Source organism: Salmo salar, chromosome ssa24 (genome assembly GCF_905237065.1).
Source record: "Salmo salar chromosome ssa24, Ssal_v3.1, whole genome shotgun sequence".
Lineage (NCBI taxonomy): Eukaryota > Metazoa > Chordata > Actinopteri > Salmoniformes > Salmonidae > Salmo > Salmo salar.
In genome coordinates, this window is record NC_059465.1 from 37035030 (window position 1) to 37057956 (window position 22927).

At 44.9% G+C, this 22927-nt stretch overlaps 1 protein-coding gene across 1 annotated transcript; it reads left to right on the plus strand.

The window, feature by feature from the left end:
- The first annotated feature begins 19678 nt into the window (after window positions 1–19678).
- tmed7 (transmembrane p24 trafficking protein 7) lies at window positions 19679–22015 on the plus strand. The gene is made up of 4 exons (XM_014172529.2): window positions 19679–19777; window positions 20128–20345; window positions 20480–20725; window positions 20978–22015. Exons 2-4 carry the CDS (start codon window positions 20178–20180, stop codon window positions 21212–21214), a joined length of 651 nt encoding a protein of 216 aa, XP_014028004.1. The 5' UTR covers window positions 19679–19777; window positions 20128–20177; the 3' UTR covers window positions 21215–22015.
- The last annotated feature ends 912 nt before the right edge of the window (window positions 22016–22927 follow it).

Here is a 22927-nt window from a genome sequence, read left to right on the forward strand (position 1 = left end):
CAGTCACAAACATCTGGTTATCCGGATGTTTGGCTGGGACCGCTGAACCTCCCGGACCTGTTTCCCTATACCCCAGCTGAGTGCCGTCGCGAGGCACGAGCCGAAAAGGATGGTCTCGGGCTCCAGGATGGTAACCGTGGGGCTATAGCGGCGAGAAAGGGCATCCGGCTTGACGTTCTTAGACCCCTGCCGGTAGGAGAGGTAAAAGTTAAACTGGGTAAACAGCAGGGCCCATCTCGCTTGCCTGGAGTTGAGGTTCTTGGCGGTGCGGAGATAGTCCAGGATTTTGTGGTCGGTCCACACAATGAACGAATGTTCCGACCCCTTCTAGCCAGTTCCTCCATTTCTCCAATGCCATCTTCACCACGAGAAGCTCCCGATTCTCCACATTGTAGTTCCTCTCCGTGGCGTTGAGGCGGTGGGAGAAGAAGGCACAGGGATGCAGTTTCAGGTCCAGGGCAGAACGTTGGGACAGAACAGCCCCCAATCCGACATCCGAAGCATCGGCCTCCACGACAAACTGATGGGAAGGGTCAAGATGAACCGCTATAGGAGCAGTGGTGAAGCGGGGTTTAACGTCCCAGGACGCCCGGTCAGCGGCAGAGGACCATGTGAACGGAACCTTGGTAGAAAGTGAGTGGAGACAGGGGGAGGCCAGGGTGCTGTAACCCCGGATAAAGCGGAGATAAAAGTTGGCAAACCCCAGGAAGCGTTGCAGCTGCACCCTGGACGTAGGCTGAGGCCAATACACCACCGCTCTCACCTTCTCGGGATCCATTTGGACACTCCCAGCAGAGATGATGTAGCCCAGAAAGGGAATGGTGGAGCGATGGAACTCACACTTTTCTGCCTTAAATGAACAACTGGTTCGCTGTCATAGGGGCAAAGGTATAGGTTGGCAGGCAGGCTCAGGGTCAGGGGCAGACAGAGTGGTCAGACAGGCGGGCTCAGAGTCAGTGCAGGCAAGTGTCAAAACCAGGAGGGCAAGAAAATGAGAGACTGGGAAAAGCACGAGCTGAGAAACAAAAACACTGGTTGACTTGACAAACAAGACAAACTGGCAACAGACCAACAGAGAACACAGGTATAAATACACAGGGGATAATGGGGAATATGAGCGACAGTTGAAACAGATCAGGGTGTGACAGGCAAATAAAGGTTAAAATAATAATAATCGTAATCCACGCAAATGCAAATGTCTTGACTGCTGGTCATTTTGTTCAGGAAAACATTATTGTAAAATGCTCTCTTATTCATAACACCGACAAAACCTTGCTGGTTGCTTCTCATGTATGGATGCAAATAGAACTGGTCACTTATCAAGATGTTTTACATATTAGACTGCTAATGTAGTCACAAACTTCACTGAACTTCACTGTAGAACCAAAAATAATCTGAGCAACACCAGTTTACTGAAAATATATTCAACAACATATTGTCCTGAATTAAATGTTTAGTCTTTATAGGAAAACTACTGTGCTGACAAGATTATTGGCCCATTTGCTGGCAAAGTGATTAGCCAGTTTCCCAAAAATCTCATAGAGAAACAGAAAGTATAAAGTCTATTCGAGGGGTAGCATGAGTGTGTCCTGAATAACCACCAGCATTAGCCTCTAGAGGTCTGCATCCTCCAGCAGCTCAGATGGGTTAGGCCAAGCAGCAAGCTTTACTGGTGACAGTAGGTTCAGGTGGCAACAAGAAACGCAATGCAGACAAGAGCCCAAAAAGGCTGATATTCAGTATGGAATTGTCCAGTATTGAGTTACCAGAAAATACAAACATGTTTGTGATGTAGGATCTATTATACACCATTAAATATGAACTAGTGTAGTGAAAAGAAGCACAAGGCAACAATGAAGGCAGAAACATTTAACTGTCCGCAAGGGAAACATGTAGACAATTTTCTACTTGGCCAGTCTTACGGAAAATACGAAGAGGATTATTATGAATCAGCACTTTACAAACCCTTTACTAGTAAAATGATGCTCCAACGTGCCCAGTAACTCATAGAGAAACTGAAAGGGCTTTACTCACAAACCTCATACAGAAACAGAAAGGCTTTGCCCAGAACCTCATCGAGAAACTGAAAGGGCTTTACCCACAAACCTCCTAGAGAAAAAGACAGGCTTTGCTCAAAACCTCAGAGTAACAGAAAGTCTATGAGTGGGTAATATACAGTGCCTTCCGAAAGTATTCACACCTCTTGACTTAAAAACATTTTTTGGGTTGTATTACAGCTTGAATTTAAAATGTATTACATGTAGACATTTCTGTCACTTGCCCACACACAATACCGTATAATGTCAAAGTGGAATTATATTTTTCAAAATGTGTATAAAACGTATATAAAATGAAAATCTATAATGTCTTGAGTCATTAATTATTAACCCAGTTTGTTATGACAAGCCTAAATTAGTTCAGGAGTAAAAATGTCCTGAACAAGTCACATGATAAGTCACATGGACTCACTCTGTGAGCAATAATAATGTTTAAAATTATTTTTGAATGACTACCTCATCTCTGTACCCCGCACATACAATTATCTGTAAGGTCCGTCAGTCGAGTAGTGAATTTCAAACACAGATTCAACCACAAACACCAGGGAGATTTTCAAATATCTCACAAAGAATGTGAATCTATTGGTAGATGGGTAAAAGTTTAAAAAAGCAGACATTCAATATCCCTTTGAGCATGGTGGAGTTATTAATTACACTTTGGATGGTGTATCAATACACCCAGTCACTACAAAGCTGCAGGTGTCCTTGCTAACTCAGTTGCCGGAGAGGAAGGAAACCACTCCGGGATTTCACCATGATGCGAATGGGGACTTTAAAACAGTTGCAGAGTTTATTGGCTAAGATAGGACAAAAATGAGGATTGATCAACTATATATTAGTTACTCCACAATACTAACCTAATTGACAGAGTGAAAAGAAGGAATCTCTTACAGAACAAAAATATGCATCCTGTTTGCAGCATTGCAGTAAAGTAATGCTGCAAGTGATGTGGCAAAAGCAATTCACTTTTTGTCCTGAATGCATAGTGTTACGTTTGGGGGCAAATATCAGGTATTAATGTAAGACCCAGATGCAGATAACATTGAATTAACAATGATTTAATAATCCAACAGGCGCAGGCAATAGGCAGGTCAAGGCAGGCAGGGGTCAGTAAACCAGAGGTGGGGCAAAGCTACAGGTCGGCAGGCAGGCTCGGGGTCAGAGGCAGGCAGAGTGGTCAGGCAGGCAGGCTCAGAGTCAGTACAGGCAAGGGTCGAAACCAGGAGGGCGAGAAAAGAGAGCAGGAGCTGAGACAAAAACGCTGTTTGACTTGACAAACAAGACTAACTGGCAACAGACCAACAGAGAAAACAGGTATAAATACACAGTGGATAATGGGGAAGATGGGTGACACCTGTAGGGAGGTGGAGACAATCACAAAGACAGGTGAAACAGATCAGGGTGTGACAGTATCCCCCCCTTTACAGGAGCCATCTGGCGTCTTACCTGGGCGCATACCTGGTTGACCCAGCACTTCTCCTCCGGGCCATAACCCTCCCAGTCAACCAGGTACTGGAAACCCCTACCCCGTGGTCAAACACTCAGGAGCCATCTCACCGTGTACGCCGGATAGCCATCGATGACACAGGGAGGAGGGGTGGGCCTGGAAACAGAAGACAAAGGGCTGTGAGACACGGGCTTAATCCTAGACACATGGAAAGTAGGGTGAATACGGAATGTACGGGGTAACAAAAGACAAACAGCAGTGGGGCTAATGGCTCCAGAGATGGGGAACGGGCCAAAGACATGGGGAGAAAGTGTGCACTACTCCACCCGAAGGGGCAGGTCTCGGGTGGAGAGCCATTCCCTCTGCCCGAGTCGATAGCGTGGAGCAGGGGTCCGGTGGCGATTCACTTGTCGCCTATACCTGGAAGTGATCTTCAACAGAGTGGCCTGGGCTCTCTTCCAGGTACGGCGACAGCGGTAGATGAACATTTGGGACGAGGGATTGCTGACTTCCTCTTGCTTGGGGAAGAGTGGAGGCTGATATCCCAAGGAACACTCAAAGGGCGAGAGACCCATGGCAGAGCAAGGAGGGGTGTTGCGAGCGTACTCAACCCATACCAGTTGCTGACTCCAGGTGGTAGGGTTGGCGGAGACTAGGCAGCGAAGAGTTGTCTCTAAGTCCTGGTTTGCTCGCTCCGACTAGGCCGTTGGACTGGGGGTAAACTCCAACGAACCAATGAGAGTGCAAAACGCCTTCCAGAACTGGGACAAGAGCTGCGGACCCCAGTCGGAGACCATGTCCACCGGGATATGATGGATCCGGAAGACGTGCTGCACCACAAGCTGGGCCGTCTCCTTGAGTGGGCGGCTTTGGAAAACCCAGTCGACCACAGTCAGGATAGCAGTGTTGCCCTCAGACGGGGGAGACCCGTGACAAAATCCAGCCATATATGGGACCAGGGATGATGAGGGACAGGCAGTGGCTTGAGAAGACCAGCCAGAGCTTGAAGAGGAGTCTTGTTCTGTGCGCAGACTGTGCAGGCAGTGATAAATGCGGCAACATCCGGAACCATAGTAGGCCACCAAAAGCAGTGTCGCACGAAGGCCAGGGTCCGACGAGAGCCCGGATGACAGGCAAGCCTGGAGGAATGGGCCCACTCCAGGACCTTGGACAGCGTCAGTCACAAACATCTGGTTATCCGGATGTTTGGCTGGGACCGCTGAACCTCCCGGACCTGTTTCCCTATACCCCAGCTGAGTGCCGTCGCGAGGCACGAGCCGAAAAGGATGGTCTCGGGCTCCAGGATGGTAACCGTGGGGCTATAGCGGCGAGAAAGGGCATCCGGCTTGACGTTCTTAGACCCCTGCCGGTAGGAGAGGTAAAAGTTAAACTGGGTAAACAGCAGGGCCCATCTCGCTTGCCTGGAGTTGAGGTTCTTGGCGGTGCGGAGATAGTCCAGGATTTTGTGGTCGGTCCACACAATGAACGAATGTTCCGACCCCTTCTAGCCAGTTCCTCCATTTCTCCAATGCCATCTTCACCACGAGAAGCTCGTTCCTCTCCGTGGCGTTGAGGCGGTGGGAGAAGAAGGCACAGGGATGCAGTTTCAGGTCCAGGGCAGAACGTTGGGACAGAACAGCCCCCAATCCGACATCCGAAGCATCGGCCTCCACGACAAACTGATGGGAAGGGTCAAGATGAACCGCTATAGGAGCAGTGGTGAAGCGGGGTTTAACGTCCCAGGACGCCCGGTCAGCGGCAGAGGACCATGTGAACGGAACCTTGGTAGAAAGTGAGTGGAGACAGGGGGAGGCCAGGGTGCTGTAACCCCGGATAAAGCGGAGATAAAAGTTGGCAAACCCCAGGAAGCGTTGCAGCTGCACCCTGGACGTAGGCTGAGGCCAATACACCACCGCTCTCACCTTCTCGGGATCCATTTGGACACTCCCAGCAGAGATGATGTAGCCCAGAAAGGGAATGGTGGAGCGATGGAACTCACACTTTTCTGCCTTAAATGAACAACTGGTTCGCAGTCATAGGGGCAAAGGTATAGGTCGGCAGGCAGGCTCAGGGTCAGGGGCAGACAGAGTGGTCAGGCAGGCGGGCTCAGAGTCAGTGCAGGCAAGTGTCAAAACCAGGAGGGCAAGAAAATGAGAGACTGGGAAAAGCACGAGCTGAGAAACAAAAACACTGGTTGACTTGACAAACAAGACAAACTGGCAACAGACCAACAGAGAACACAGGTATAAATACACAGGGGATAATGGGGAATATGAGCGACAGTTGAAACAGATCAGGGTGTGACAGGCAAATAAAGGTTAAAATAATAATAATCGTAATCCACGCAAATGCAAATGTCTTGACTGCTGGTCATTTTGTTCAGGAAAACATTATTGTAAAATGCTCTCTTATTCATAACACCGACAAAACCTTGCTGGTTGCTTCTCATGTATGGATGCAAATAGAACTGGTCACTTATCAAGATGTTTTACATATTAGACTGCTAATGTAGTCACAAACTTCACTGAACTTCACTGTAGAACCAAAAATAATCTGAGCAACACCAGTTTACTGAAAATATATTCAACAACATATTGTCCTGAATTAAATGTTTAGTCTTTATAGGAAAACTACTGTGCTGACAAGATTATTGGCCCATTTGCTGGCAAAGTGATTAGCCAATTTCCCAAAAATCTCATAGAGAAACAGAAAGTATAAAGTCTATTCGAGGGGTAGCATGAGTGTGTCCTGAATAACCACCAGCATTAGTCTCTAGAGGTCTGCATCCTCCAGCAGCTCAGATGGGTTAGGCCAAGCAGCAAGCTTTACTGGTGACAGTAGGTTCAGGTGGCAACAAGAAACGCAATGCAGACAAGAGCCCAAAAAGGCTGATATTCAGTATGGAATTGTCCAGTATTGAGTAACCAGAAAATACAAACATGTTTGTGATGTAGGATCTATTATACACCATTAAATATGAACTAGTGTAGTGAAAAGAAGCACAAGGCAACAATGAAGGCAGAAACATTTAACTGTCCGCAAGGGAAACATGTAGACAATTTTCTACTTGGCCAGTCTTACGGAAAATACGAAGAGGATTATTATGAATCAGCACTTTACAAACCCTTTACTAGTAAAATGATGCTCCAACGTGCCCAGTAACTCATAGAGAAACTGAAAGGGCTTTACTCACAAACCTCCTACAGAAACAGAAAGGCTTTGCCCAGAACCTCATCGAGAAACTGAAAGGGCTTTACCCACAAACCTCCTAGAGAAAAAGACAGGCTTTGCTCAAAACCTCAGAGCAACAGAAAGTCTATGAGTGGGTAATATACAGTGCCTTCCGAAAGTATTCACACCTCTTGACTTAAAAACATTTGTTGGGTTGTATTACAGCTTGAATTTAAAATGTATTACATGTAGACATTTCTGTCACTTGCCCACACACAATACCGTATAATGTCAAAGTGGAATTATATTTTTCAAAATGTGTATAAAACGTATATAAAATGAAAATCTATAATGTCTTGAGTCATTAATTATTAACCCAGTTTGTTATGGCAAGCCTAAATTAGTTCAGGAGTAAAAATGTCCTGAACAAGTCACATGATAAGTCGCATGGACTCACTCTGTGAGCAATAATAATGTTTAAAATTATTTTTGAATGACTACCTCATCTCTGTACCCCGCACATACAATTATCTGTAAGGTCCGTCAGTCGAGTAGTGAATTTCAAACACAGATTCAACCACAAACACCAGGGAGATTTTCAAATGTCTCACAAAGAATGGGAATCTATTGGTAGATGGGTAAAAGTTTAAAAAAGCAGACATTCAATATCCCTTTGAGCATGGTGGAGTTATTAATTACACTCTGTTCAACACACAGGTGTTAGGATAGTCACTGCTGGAGGCATATTGTCTCAATTGATGGATTCATCTTTGGTTGGTGAGGCAGCTTGTCATTACCAGTTTTGATTACAGCTCTGCTCAAAAAGCATTTTCAACTTGCTCCATCCTTTGAACGCTCTTTTACTGTATGTCATTGATCATGCATCACTAACTGCACATTCAAGTTCTGACAGAACAAAGTTTGATTACAAAATAACATTGATGAAATAGGGATGGGTAAATTTAGTATCCATCTCAATGATGAGATGTTGATTTGCACCCCCTGGTGGATGGAGATTTTAAATACAGAGGCCGAGGCATTTACAGAATATTGGCACCATCTAGAGGGGATTACAAAACATAACGTTTTTTCTTCAACAAAACATACATTTTTTGCAGTTAGTGCAAACATCTTTCCCCAAGCTGAAATCAGAATGTATTGTGTGGTCAAAGTATGTATTTAGTAGCCTATGTGTGTAGCATTCATTCGATTGGGAGAATAATCTGAGCCTGGTATCAGAGGTTACAGTCAAATTCACTTTGGGCTTTAGGGTATAGTAGTCACAACAAGGGGTCATAGAACTGACATGGAAGCTCTAGCCCTATGAATTTGACTGGTTCCTCATGGGTACGCTCACAATGGCAGTGCCACGTTCAGTTGAAATACGTTCTCAAACATTGCAGATAAACTTGATTCCTTATTCTTCATGACAGAAAGGCATGTTTGTTCTACATAGCATATTTCTATCTATTTCCTGCTGAATGCGCCCATGACCTGCTACTAAAATGTCATAGCTGTATAGAAGTGACGTGTTTTTAGGGGATCTCAACACAGCACAGATTGAAGGGGACACTTCCTGCTTTTACTTCTTGCTATTACTTCCTAACATGACCCTGATGCAGACACAGGAGACGAAAGGTTCAATACACAGAGTAGTTTATTATACCACAGGAGGCAGGCAAAGGGCAGGTCGAGGACAGGCAGAGGTTTGTAACCAGGTCTGAGACCGACAGGTACAGGACGGCAGGCAGGCTCAGGGTCAGGGCAGGCAGAAGTTCGTAAACCAGGTCAGAGTCACATAGGTACAGGATGGCAGGCAGGCTCGGGGTCAGGGCAGGCAGAAATGGTCGGAACCAGGAGGACTAAAAATCAGGAACTAGAGAAACAGGAGTACGGAAAAACACGCTGGAAGGCTTGACGAGACAAGACGAACTGTTAACGGACAAACAGAGAACACAGCCCCCTCTCATGGGACATCACCTGGCGTCCTACCCGGGAATATACCTGGTTGACCGGGGTGCCGGCAGTGGAACTCAACGATGAGGGCTGGATGTTCCTAGCAGGGACCCAGAAACTCTCTTCTGGGCCATAACCCTCCCAGTCAACCAGGTACCGGAATCCCCTGCCCCGAGGTCGAACACTCAGGAGGCGCCTCACCACATACGCCGGATGGCCGTCAACGAGACGGGGGAGAGTGGTGGACCTGGAAACAGGAGACAGAGGGCTCTTAGAGATGGGGAAAGTGTCGATAAAATGGGGGAATAGTTTGCAAGCTCCACCCGGAAGGGCAGATCCTGAGTGGACAGCCATACCCTCTGCCCGAGACAATGGTCCGGTTGCGGTCCACCTGTCGTCAATACCTGGAGGTGGTCTTGAAGAGGGCAGACCGGGCTCTCTTCCAGGTACAGCGAACGAACATCTTGGCCGAGGGTATGCTGACCTCTTCCTCTTGCTCAGGGAAGAGCCGGGGGCTGATATCCCATCGAACACTCGAAAGGCGAGAGACCAGTGGCCGAGCAGGGAAGAGTGTTGCGGGTGTATTCCACCCACACGAGTTGCTGGCTCCAGGTGTTGGAGGAGACAAAGCAATGAAGAGTTGTCTCCAGGTCCTGAATGGCTTTCTTCAACTGGCCAACAACGAGGACAAGCTGGCCGACGACCCAATGAGTGTGCAGATTGCCTTCCAGAAACTGGACGAGAACTGAGGACCACAGTCAGAGACCATGTCCACCGGAAGTCCATGGATCCAGAAGACGTCCTGCACCATGAGCTGGGCTGTCTCCTTGGCTGGGGGTAATGAAATGGGCGGCTTTCGAAGACCTATTCACCACCGTAAGGATAGTGATGTTGCCATCTGATGGAGGGAGACCAGTGACAAAGTCCAGGGATATATGAGACCAGGGGCGGTGAGGGACAGGAAGTGGTTAAAGAAGCACAAACAATGCAGGTGTTGACGAACGTGGAGACGTCAGGAACTATGGTGGGTCACCAAAAACTCTGTTGCACAAAGGTCAGGGTCCGACGGGAGCCAGGGTGGCAGGCATGTCTGGAGGAATAAGCCCATTCCAGAACTGGGGAACGGGCAGCTGGCATTCCCTGGCTGCAGGCACTCTCGGCGGCCATCATGCATAAATCAACCGCATAATCTGCCAAACTACGGGAGTCTTGACGAAGCAGGAGTAGCTTCCAGGCTGCCTCTCTCCCAGACAACAGAGAATCGGAAACCTTTTTCACCCCGCCACAAACTCCTCCAGACTGAAGCACACGTTTGAAAAATAAACTAATTCATGATGGGATCACTGACAGCACCGTTGCTGGATGCTACAGGATTGGCATTGAAAACATGACAAAGTACAAACTATCATGGTCCAAACACACCAAGACAGTCGTGAAGAGGGCATGACAATGCCCCCCCCCCTTTTTTACGCTGCTGTTACTCTCTGTTTATTATCTATGCATAGTCACTTCATATATTTTATATAACTTTTTTTTTTACTTCAGTTTATTTAGTAAAAACTTTCTTAACACCTATGTTTCTTAAACTGCATTGTTGCTGAAGGGCTTGTAAGTAAGCATTTCACTGCAATGTCACCTGTTGTATTTGCCGCAACCTTTAGTTAACTAGGCAATTCAGTTAAGAACAAATTCTTATTTACAATGACGGCCTACCAAAAGGCAAAAGGCCTCCAGTGGGGACCGGGCTGGGATTAAACATTTTAATTAAATAAAAAAAATATAGGACAAAACACATCACGACAAGGGAGATAACACAATACTACATAAAGAGAGACCTAAGACAACAACATAGCATGGCAGCAACACATGACAACACAGCATGGTAGCAACATAACATGACAACAACATGGTAGCAACACAACATGGCAGCAGCACAACATGGTAGCAGCACAAAACATGGTACAAACATTATTGGGCACAGACAACAGCACAAAAGGCAAGAAGGTAGAGACAACAATACATTACGCAAAGCAGCCACAACTGTCAGTAAGTGTGTCCATGATTGAGATAAAACTGTCCAGTTTGAGTGTTTGTTGCAGCTCGTTCCAGTCACTAGCTGCAGCGAACTGAAAAGACGAGTGCTTTGTGTGCTTTGGGGACCTTTAACAGAATGTGACTGGCAGAATGGGTGTTGTATGTGGAGAATGAGGGCTGCAGTAAATATCTCGGATAGAGGGTAGTGAGGCCTAAGAGGGTTTTTTAAATAAGCATCAACCAGTGGGTCTTTGTGACGGGTATACAGAGATGACCAGTTTACAGAGCATTGGTGGCAGATCTGATGGCCGAATGGTAAAGAACATCTAGTCGCTCGAGAGCACCCTTACCTGATGATCTATAAATTATGTATCCGTAATCTACCATGGGTAGGATAGTAATCTGAATCAGGGTTAGCTTGGCAGATTTGATTTAAAGTGGCTGTAGATCATTTTAAAAACGTATTTGAATAGAATGACAGTAAAGCAGTTATGCTCTGTGTTTGTTGTCTAGCTAGGTGAAATGTTTATTTTTCACTTTGATGTCTAACTTTCAATAGGCTACTGCTACCATTCAATTCTACCCCTACCCCTACCCCCATCAACTGCCCGGCACCCTCCACAGCAACCCGCCAAAGCCCCCACCATTTCTCCTTCACCCAAATCCAGATAGCTGATGTTCTGAAAGAGCTGCAAAATCTGGACCCCTACAAATCAGTCAGGCTAGACAATCTGGACCCTCTCTTTCTAAAATTATCTGCCGAAATTGTTGCAACCCCTATTACTAGCCTGTTCAACCTCTCTTTCGTATCGTCTGAGATTCCCAAAGATTGGAAAGCTGCCGTGGTCATCCCCCTCTTCAAAGGGGGTGACACTCTAGACCCAAACTGCTACAGACCTATATCTATCCTACCCTGTCTTTCTAAGGTCTTCGAAAGCCAAGTTAACAAACAGATTCCCGAACATTTCGAATCCCACCGTACCTTCTCCACTATGCAATCTGGTTTCAGAGCTGGTCATGGGTGCACCTCAGCCACGCTCAAGGTCGTAAATGACATCATAACCGCCATCGATAAAAGACATTACTGTGCAGCCGTATTCATCGACCTGGCCAAGGCTTTCGACTATGTCAATCACCACATTCTTATTGGCAGACTCGACAGCCTTGGTTTCTCAAATGATTGCCTCGCCTGGTTCACCAACTACTTCTCTGATAGAGTTCAGTGTGTCAAATCGGAGGGCCTGTTGTCCGGACCTCTGGCAGTCTCTATGGGTGTGCCACAGGGTTCAATTCTCGCGCCGACTCTCTTCTCTGTATACATCAATGATGTTGCTCTTGCTGCTGGGGATTCTCTGATCCACCTCTACGCAGACGACACCATTCTGTATACTTCTGGCCCCTCTTTGGACACTGTGTTAACTAACCTCGAGACGAGCTTCAGTGCCATACAACTCTCCTTCCATGGTCTCCAACTGCTCTTAAATGCAAGTAAAACAAATGCATGCTATTCAATTGATCACTGCCCGCACCTGCTCGCCCGTCCTGCATCACTACTCTGGACGGCTCTGACTTAGAATACGTGGACAACTAGAAATACCTGGGTGTCTGGTTAGACTGTAAACTCTCCTTCCAGACTCACATTAAGCATCTCCAATCCAAAATTAAATCTACAATCGGCTTCCTATATCGCAACAAAGCATCCTTCACTCACGCTGCCAAACACACCCTCGTAAAACTGACCATCCTACCGATCCTCGACTTCGGTGATGTCATCTATAAAATAGCCTCCAACACTCTACTCAACAAATTGGATGTAGTCTATCACAGTGCCATCTGTTTTGTCACCAAAGCCCCATATACTACCCACCATTGCGACCTGTACTCTCTCGTTGGTTGGCCCTCGCTTCATACTCGTAGACCAACCCACTGACTACAGGTTAGTCTCTGCTAGGTAAAGCCCCGCCTTATCTCAGCTCGCTGGTCACCATAGCAGCACCCACTCGTAGCATGCGCTCCAGCAGGTATATCTCACTGGTCACCCCCAAAGCCAATTCCTCATTTGGCCGCCTTTCCTTCCAGTTCTTTGCTGCCAATGACTGGAACGAACTGTAAAAATCTCTGAAGCTGGAGACTCATATCTCCCTCACTAGCTTTAAGCACCAGCTGTCAGAGCAGCTCACAGATCACTGCACCTGTACATAGTCCATCTGTAAACAGCCCATCTATCTACCTACCTCATCCCCATACTGTATTTATTTATTTATTTATTTATCTTGCTCCTTTGCACCCAAGTATCTCTACTTGCAAATTCTTCTGCACATCTACCATTCCAGTGTTTAATTGCTATATTGTAATTACTTCGCCACCATGGCCTATTTATTGCCTTAACTTACCTCATTTGCACTCACTGTATATAGACTTTTTGTTTTCTTTTGTTTTACTGTATTATTGACTGTATGTTTATATTTTTTTCATTTATTTTTTTCATGTGTAACTCTGTGTTGTTGTGTGTGTCGAATTGCTACGCTTTATCTTGGCCAGGTCGCAGTTGCAAATGAGAACTTGTTCTCAACTAGCCTACCTGGTTAAATAAAGGTGAAATAAAAAAAAATAAAAAAAATTCCAGTCGTTTTTGCTTGCATTGCTGGTCCCATTGTTTACAATTCTTCCTCATTCATGTAAAGAATTATGGGATATTAGAATCCTCTTTTCTTACACATGTTATCTTCAACCTAGCGTGGCGCCTATGGTACACTCAAAATGGCTGCCAGTCCACCCATTGTGCCATCATTGACTTGAATGGGGAGGTCCGTTCTATGGATTATATTTCTATGGTTAGTAGGTCGTCTATGAGGGAGTTCGATTAAGCTTCCCCGGGTTGTTCCAGGCTATGGCCTGTCACGTGACCAATCGAAGCCGGAGAGGGAGGCGTGCCCTGCTCAAATCGAATAGTAATCTCTGCCGCTCGGTCATGTTGTCAGCAATGCAGCATGGTGCATCTTTCAGAAACATACAACATCTCTTTTCCGTAAATATACAGTATGTTCGAATTTTCAGAAGAGTTTTCATTGGGAAGGCAGGTAAATCACTTTTGCATTTGAAAACACAGAATCCTACTCAATACTCCACGTGCTTAACCTACTTCACTTTTGTTTTGAGCCGACTTTGCTGTCAAAACGGGGAACCTGGCTCACGTCCGGGAGGCAGCCAGGTTCCAAATCAAATGCAATCAATGCTAAACCGGTTTACCCGTGGCATTAATCAAATCCCCTCATAGTAAGGTCCCTTCGTCTGATAATTTGGAGCAATGGTAGAGGGAAGACTAAGAAGCACAAGGGGAAATGACATGGAGAAAGAATGGCAACAAGTTCACATGGAGTTGAAGAGAGTATGAAGTACACTACATGACAAAAAGTATGTGGACACCTACTCATCAAACATCTCATTCCAAAATCATAGGCATTAATATGGAGTTGGTCCCCCCTTTTCTGCTATCACAGACGCCCCTGTTCTGGGAAGGCTTTCCACTAGATGGTTGAACATTGCTACAGGGACTTGCTTCCATTCAGCCACAAGAGCATTGGTGAGGTTGCACACTGATGTTGGGCGATTAGGCCTGCCTCGCAGTTGGCGTTCCAATTCATCCCAAAGGTGTTGGATGGGGTTGAAGTCAGGGCTATGTGCAGGCCAGTCAAGTTCTTCCATACCAATCTCGACAAACCACTTCTGTATGGACCTCACTTTGTGCACGGGGGTATTGTCATGCTGAATCAGGAAAGGGACTTCCCCAAACTGTTGTCACAAAGTTGGAAGCACAGAATCGTCTAGAATGTCATTGTATGCTGCAGTGTTCAGATTTCCCGTCACTGGAACTAAAGGGCCTAGCCCAAACCATGAAAAACAGGCCCAGACCATTATTCCTCTTCTACCAAGTTTGTGTGCGGCTCCTCGGCCATGAAGCTCCAGACAAAGAGTTATTGTGCTGAAGTTGCTTCCAGAGGCAGTTTGGAACTGGGTAGTGAGTGTTACAACCAAGGACCAATGATTTTTATGCACTACGCGCTTCAGCAATCAACGGTCCTGTTCTGTGAGTTGTATGGCCTACCACCTAGCGTTGTTGCTCCTATAAGTTTTCACTTCACAGAAACAGCACTTACAGTTGACTGGGACTCGGTGGTCCCATCTCAACAGAGTTCTTAACAGATTCCTTACATGAATACAATGCCAAAAAAGATGCAACACCGTTTCTGGGTGGTCCCCATAATTTCTGTCAAGGGGCATTGTCTTCCGTCAGCGCGACAACCCCAGAGGCACAATATCGCGAGACTTTGGGGAACGCTTGCGAAGCAGACCAGACCAGGCTGGGGTTTGGCATTGTAGAAGTAAATGAGGGATGTTAAACATTCTTCATTAGTTGTTAATTTTCTCGAAATCTAAAGGCACAAACTATATTCTAGCCAATGTCTTAAGTAGTTGAATATGTTATTACTCCAACCTCGTGAAAGTGACAAACTGACACGTTTTCACATTGGTCAAAAACAACTTTATATTATAAGGAGTGGCTTTGATTCTTAAAGGTTTTCACATGCGCAGTTCGGCGTGAGACGGCAGTTAGTCTCGATGACGTGTTTCTGCGCTTGAGCTCATGCCGCGTTCCCGTCCTAGTTGGAAATAGGAAGCTCTGCAATTTCCGACTTTCTAACTGGTTGTAGTTATACACTTGCCGCGTTCAACAAATCAGCAAGTCGGACATTTTTGAGGTTCCTAGTTCCGACCAGCATATAAACGCGGCATTAGCCTAGCTAAAAAATATATATTTTACCTAGAGCTTATGCCATGTTCAAAATAAGTGGGAACTCGGAAATCTCCGGCCTCAGTGTGTTCAAGACAACTGAAAACTCAGGATAAATGAGCGCTGACTGGGAAAAAATTTTGGAACGGTCATCCAACTCGGAATTCCAATTTGGGACCTTGGGCCTTGTTGGTTCCACTTTTCTGGGCTCCGTTATTTACTTAACAAATAAGGAATAGTCAAAATGTGCATTTATAAATCAGAACAATTTTACTCAAAATACAGCTGTAGACAGAAGTCAAACATCAAACATACAACTGATGTCTCTCCTGAGTTCTGTAAAATAGAAAAAGTCCAAGTTGCATTTAATATGCTTGCAGTCAACCCCTAGTGATGTAACTGCCTATAACAATACCTTCTACTCATGAGACGAAGTCCATGCATATACAGTTTTACAAACTTGCAAGAGAGACACTAGTTCCAGTGTTTTCTAAGGGCTCAGCAGTCATTTTCCACTCCCCAAGTTGCTTTATAGTGGTATGTCTGACTAGTCTCTTATCTCTTTCACTCCCCTGCAGGGTTCTGTGTCTATGAGTCTCTTTTAGCCTTGAGGCGCTTTCTCACAGACACCCTGTTTTGACTGCAAAAACTCACACATCTCTCATACCGTTTCTTTATAAGAGAGAGAGAGAGACTAGAAAAGAACTATGGAACAATATTAAACCTTATAATGCATATATATATATATATGTTAATCTGAAGTCTAGGACCCTGTAAATGTAGTGGGGGAGGGGTCTTATAGCCCTTCCCCTTCTATTAATACAAGATAAACATAATCAATAATTATAATACATCAAACATTTTGTGCGGCCCCTATCATGACCCCAAGTTGACCCCATCAGCCTGTTTGTAGAGCTCTGACTTTCCAACCTGAAAATCACTAACATCATGATCTGACCTCGTAATTTTCAGAGTTCCCAGTTGTCTTGAAAGCACCATTAGCTAGCCAACGTCGCCATGACATTGCCTACATGATCTTAGAAGCAGTATATCTTCATACTGTACTGTCTTTTGCCTCGTTCACGTCTTAGTCGGAACTAGAACTAGGGAACTCTTATATTTCCGACTCGCTAAATGGTTGTAGTTATACACGTGCCGTGTTCAATCAGTTACCAAGTCTGACATTTTAAAATTTCCTAGTTCCAACTACCATATGAACGCAGCATTTGATTGATCGGTTGAGGGATTCACAATCATGATCAATGATGTTTACTCTCAGGTACAGCCGGATATTGGGAGGTCGTTATTTGCAGATGATGGGGCCATATGGAAGAGAGGAAGAAATGTGCCATACATAGTCAGGAAGGTACAGAAAGCAATTGATGAGGTAGAGCGGTGGGCATTATTGTGGGGATTCAGGTTCTCTGTAGAGAAAACTCAGACAGTGTTCTTTACCAGGAGGAAGGTGGGAGATGAGGTATGCTTGAGGTTATATGGGAGAAAATTGGAGAGGGTGGGTGCCTTCAGGGTCCTTGGGGTATACTTTGATACTATAATGACCTGGGTATAACACATTGAGAGAGTGGTGGGAAAGTGTAAGAAGGCACTAAATGTGGTTCGCTGTCTGACAGGGAAGGAGTGGCGGGCTGGGCGTGCCTCATTGAAGACCATATATGTTGTATTGATCCGATCTGTAATAGTCTATGGAAGTATAGCGTATGGTTCGGCTAGATGAAACGCCCCTACAAGGACTCAGAATATGCAGTGGGGCGTTTCAGACGTCCCCAGTGGCTGCACTACAGGTGGAGATGGGGGAAATGCCATTGCAGATTAGGAGACAGCAGCTGGCAATGAATTATTGGGTCAACCTACAGGGACATGAGGTGTCTCATCCTGCGAAAGGGATTTTACAGGCATGCTAGGAACATGAGCGAAGACAGAACACAAGCTTTGGGTGGGTGGGTAATACCCAGGCGAAGTAGATGGGAATGTATGGAAGGGAGTTTAGCCCAACGGTAGCTATTCCTGTAAATCCACCATGGCTACTCCCACCTCCAGTAGTAGATCTAGAAGTATTGGAGAGACTACAGAAAGATATGGAGGGTGTTGATCCATCTGATTTGTTTAAGAGATGTCTGGATACTGTATATCAGGATTTTGTGGCCATATACACAGATGGTTCAAAAGATCCAAGGACAGGACGTACTGGGTCAACATTGTAGTGCAGGAATGTAGGGTGAAAGTCAGGAAACGTATTACAGATCATCTGGCTGTATATTCGGCAGAGATGATGGCCATGCTGTTGGCCTTGCAGTGGGTGGAGGAAGTTAAGCCAGAAAGAGTAGTTATTTTCTCTGATTCATGTGCAGTGTTAAGGAGTCTCCAGTCCTTTAGCTCACGTTGCAGACAAGACCCGGTTTATGAGGTGCTACAAACCCATGGCAGGAGTAAACAAATGGGTATACAGATAATATTTACCTGGGTCCCAGCTCATGTGGGAGTGGAGGGGAACGAGGCAGTTGATGTACTGGCTAAACAAGCACTAAGTAGTGGGGATGTTGATGTGGTAGTTTCAATGAGCAAGGCAGAGGCAAAAAGCCTGATATGGACAGTGATGGTGGAGAAATGGCAGGAGCAGTGGAATAGAGATTTTTATTTTTTATTTAACCTTTATTTAACCTTTATTTAACCAGGTAGGCCAGTTGCGTGGGTGTTGTTATGGTGACCAGTGAACTGAGATAAGGCGGAGCTTTACCTAGCAAAGACTTATAGATGACCTGGAGCCAGTGGGTCTGGCGACGAATATGTAGCGATGGCCAGCCGATGAGAGCATACAGGTCGCAGTGGTGGGTGGTATATGGGGCTTTGGTGTCAAAACAGATGGCACTGTGATAGACTGCATCCAGTTTTCTGAGTAGAGTGTTGGAGGCTATTTTGTAAAAGACATCGCCGAAGTCAAGGATCGGTAGGATAGTCAGTTTTACGAGGGCATATTTGGCAGCGTGAGTGAAGGATGCTTTGTTGCAAAATAGGAAGCCGATTCTAGATGTAATTTTGGATTGGAGATGCTTAATATGAGTCTGGAAGGAGAGTTTACAGTCTAACCAGACACCTAGGTATTTGTAGTTGTCCACATATTTTAAGTCAGAACCATCCAGAGTAGTGATGCTAGTTGGGCGGGCGGGTGCGGGCAACGATCGGTTGAAGAGCATGCATTTAGTTTTACTGGCGTTTAAGAGCAGTTGGAGGCCACGGAAGGAGAGTTGTATGGCATTGAAGCTTGTTTGGAGGTTTGTTAACACAGTGTCCAAAGAAGCGCCAGAAGTATACAGAATGGTGTCGTCTGCGTAGAGGTGGATCAAGGAATCACCCGCAGCAAGAGCGACATCATTGATATATACAGAGAAAAGAGTCGGCCTGAGAATTGAACCCTGTGGCACCCCCATAGAGACTGCCAGAGTTCCGGACAACAGGCCCTCCGATTTGACACACTGAACTCTATCTGAGAAGTAGTTGGTGAACCAGGTGAGGCAGTCATTTGAGAAACCAAGGCTGTTGAGTCTGCCAATAAGAATGTGGTGATTGACAGAGTCGAAAGCCTTGGCCAGGTCGATGAAGACAGCTGCACAGTACTGTCTTTTATCGATGGCGGTTACGATATTGTTTAGTACCTTGAGCGTGGCTGAGGTGCACCCGTGACCAGCTCGGAAACCGCATTGCACAGCGGAGAAAGTACGGTAGGATTTGAAATGGTCAGAGATACCAAGGGCAGGTATTTATTTCAAGTGCAGAGGAAAATTGGGGAGGGGGGAGAACGGCAGGAAGGGACAGAAGAGAGAAGGCTATATTTACAGGATTAAGGGTGGGACACAGCCATTTGAATAAGACCTTACATGTGATAGGAAAGCATCCAACAGGAAAATGTAAGTATTGCCAGGAAACCGAGACAGTGGAGCATGTATTGATACAGTGGGGACATTATTGGAGGGAAAGAGAGAGGATGAGATCTAGTATGAGGGAGAAGGGGTTACGGGAAATTAGTTTAAGGAGTATATTGAGTAGAACGTCATTAGATATAGTCTCACATATGTTGTTATCTTTTTAAGAGCAACGCGGCTGGCAGGCAGGATTTAGTTTCTCCCTGTCTCTGGCCCACACTCCAGTACAGTAAATGGCGGTATTCCACCCTAACGTTGGATGCAAACCGCCGATAAACCCCACCAAAGAAGAAGAAGATCAGTTGAGGGACGAGCGTCGCGGAGGAGTGACGTTATTGCTACGTCTCTTAGTCGCTCCTTGTTTCCGGGTGAGGGATTTAAGGTGAGTGGTGTTGGACGAAACACAACATTTAACTAAAATAGTATGCTATTAAATGACTCGTTAAAATATTAGAACAATACGCATTAACAAATGTTGTAATTGTTATTTGTAAACCTACTTAATTTTGCGAACTACATTTCTAATAGAAGTGGCTAGCTAGTTAATCGGCCTTGTCAGCTAGCAACATTAGCATAGCATGTTAGCTAGCTAATGTTAGTTGTGAATTCCGGGTTTGTTTTGCCTTTTTATTTCTGTTATTTTATTTGTTATTTGTAGTTTGTCAGTGTATACGGTTTTCTTAGATTCTGTAACTATCTGTGTGATTATCTGGAAATGTTCTGTGTTTGCAGGTCCACAACGATATAAAATTAACAGTATCGCCAATCTTCCATCAGCAAAGATGTGCAGTTATCACGGTAGAATCAGACTGTTTGTGCAGGTGCTTTGGGCCCACCTGCTCTGTGGATGGGCGTTTGGCTCTGAGCTTACATTTGAGCTTCCGGATAACGCAAAACAGTGTTTCTATGAAGATATTACCGTTGGTACCAAGTGTACACTTGAGTTCCAGGTAAGTTACTTGAGGCCTTCACATTATGACATGGAGTTATGGGAATTAATATTGATAATAATTCCACTACTATGGGACAAAGTTGAATATTGAAATGGATAGGCTGTATTTTAAACAACACATTTTCTGTCCAGGTTGTCACTGGTGGGCATTACGATGTTGACTGTCGTCTGGAGGATGCAGATGGTACTGTTCTTTACAAAGAAATGAAGAAGCAGTATGACAGCTTTACCTTCACGGCTGCCAAGAATGGAACATACAAGTTCTGCTTCAGCAATGAGTTTTCCACCTTCACGCACAAGACCGTCTACTTCGATTTTCAAGTTGGAGAGGATCCTCCACTTTTCCCCAATGAGAACAGGGTCACTGCTTTGACCCAGGTAGGTCTGTTAAAAGGACTATTGTTGAGAGATGCTCTTCTATGTGATATTGAATATGGCAGTTCAATAACAATTAAAACAATTGGTTAAATCTCTACAACAATATGACATTTCAGTGGGCCCCATTAGGTGAAGTTGGCATGTGGGAATAGTGTGCATTGACAAACATTTGTTGGTTATTTGCAGTGCTTCTATGTCAAAACACGCAAGGATCTTGTATGGATCTTTAAACTCTAAATACCTCTGTTTCAGATGGAGTCTGCCTGCGTGTCCATTCATGAGGCCCTGAAATCGGTCATTGACTATCAGACACATTTCCGTCTGCGGGAGGGTCAGGGACGCAGCCGTGCCGAGGACCTCAACACAAGAGTGGCTTTCTGGTCCATTGGAGAGGCCTTCATTTTGCTGGTGGTCAGCATCAGCCAGGTAGTTTTGCTGAGGAGCTTCTTCTCTGACAGGAAGACCACCACGACGCGAGTTGGATCCTAACGTCCCACAGCATCTCATCCCAGTCACCTCCACAAGGGACTACAACAACAACGGTTCATGGCAGATATGTTTTGTTTTTTAGATGCCATTCACAGAATTAGAATTTTTAAGATACGTTCAGGTTTGAAGTTACTTTTAACAAACCCAGTGGATTTTCTAAGTGAAATCTAGCAAATATTGGAAATGTAACACCGTATTTATTATGTGGATGCATATTGTCATTGTTTTTTACAACACTGTTTTCCTGAATGTATGAACATACTGGTGGCCTGTCTTGCATTTCTAATTTGAGACCTACTTGATACAATTCTGCAACTATAATTTAATGTATTTGCACACAGTTCTCACTTCCTCCTTAGTAATGGCTCAATTCAAACTTTGTTTTGATATTAATGAAAATAACTGATCAACTGAGTAGACAATTGGTAAGCATGTTCTTTGTTTTTAATTTGAGATTCCACCTGTCAACATAGCTTGTGGCCAGCAGAGGTTGTGTTTTGGGTGGATGAGCTTTGACTTGGTGCATTTTCAGGAGTTCAGCCAATCTCTTTATTGTAACTGGTGGTTTGTTCTTGGTGTAAATGGTAAAACGGATAAATATGAAGCTGGTGTAAGCACATGATTTAATTTCTTTTATGTTAGGCATTTCTTTAATGGTGTGGTCTTTTTCAGTGTGGTCTTTTTAAAAATGTTGGTTTGTATACTGTTCATGATTATTTCTGAACAGTCATCACTGTGCTGCCACTCCAAGGAATTGTTTCCTTATTTGAATAGCTGAATAAACATTTTCTGGTAAACCCATTTTTCTGACCTTCTATAATCAATTGAACATTGGTTTGAACTATAGAAGTACAGCATCTATATCCAGGACTTAGATGTATATTGCACTGTAGAATAGTTCACTAACATTTGTCCAGAGAGCTTTTTCATCAGAGTATTAGGAATAGCAGATACATTAAAATCCGCTCATTGCTCAGGTCTCTGATGATCAAGTATTGGGGTTTTTTTCTACAAAGGAGGCAGCTTGTGGGTCATGTATACCTGTAAATATCACAAATGGTGTGGTTGTAAGCAACAACAAAAAAATGTGGGATGATGGTTGAAAAATTAGTTATGCTTTTAAAAAATATATCTAACTAGGCAAGCCAGTTAAGAAGAATGTCTTATTTACAAAGACGGCCAAACACGACACTGGGCCAATTGTGCGCCACCCTATGGGACTCCCAACCACAGCCGGTTGTGATGCAGCCTGGAATCGAACCAAGGTATGCAGTGATGCCTCTACAACCGCTGCACCACTCGGGAGCCCTGCCTACTGTTCTTTTGAAGAACTGCAGAAAGCACTCAACTATATATGAAATTGATCTTGATTATATACACTTGGTGCTTGCTGATCTAATATGATCATAGAAAAAACGACATGATACTCTGTACTTAGTTCAGGAGACCTTCAGGAGGTGGCAGTAGCATAGAATGAAAAAAAATACATGCAATTCAATCTCGCCATCTGTAAGGACATATGTCATTATTCGTTTAATACAGTTTTATTCACAGATTACAACTTTACTCATACAAACTACAAAATCGAATTGAAATCTTGCTCAACCACCTAATAATTAAATGTATGAGGAAGTCTGACCCTTTAACTGGGTCGTCACAAGTTACCACAGTCACAAAGTCATAATTATGGCTAAACCCCGCCTATTTCTACAA

What these genes read in the sequence shown, in the direction of transcription:
- tmed7 (XM_014172529.2), top strand. Translation starts at nt 20,178, where the DNA reads ATGTGCAGTTATCACGGTAGAATCAGACTGTTTGTGCAGGTGCTTTGG. An exon ending in AGTGTACACTTGAGTTCCAG is followed by an intron (nt 20,346 to 20,479) that starts GTAAGTTACTTG and finishes TTTTCTGTCCAG; the next exon opens with GTTGTCACTGGTGGGCATTA. An exon ending in GGGTCACTGCTTTGACCCAG is followed by an intron (nt 20,726 to 20,977) that starts GTAGGTCTGTTA and finishes CCTCTGTTTCAG; the next exon opens with ATGGAGTCTGCCTGCGTGTC.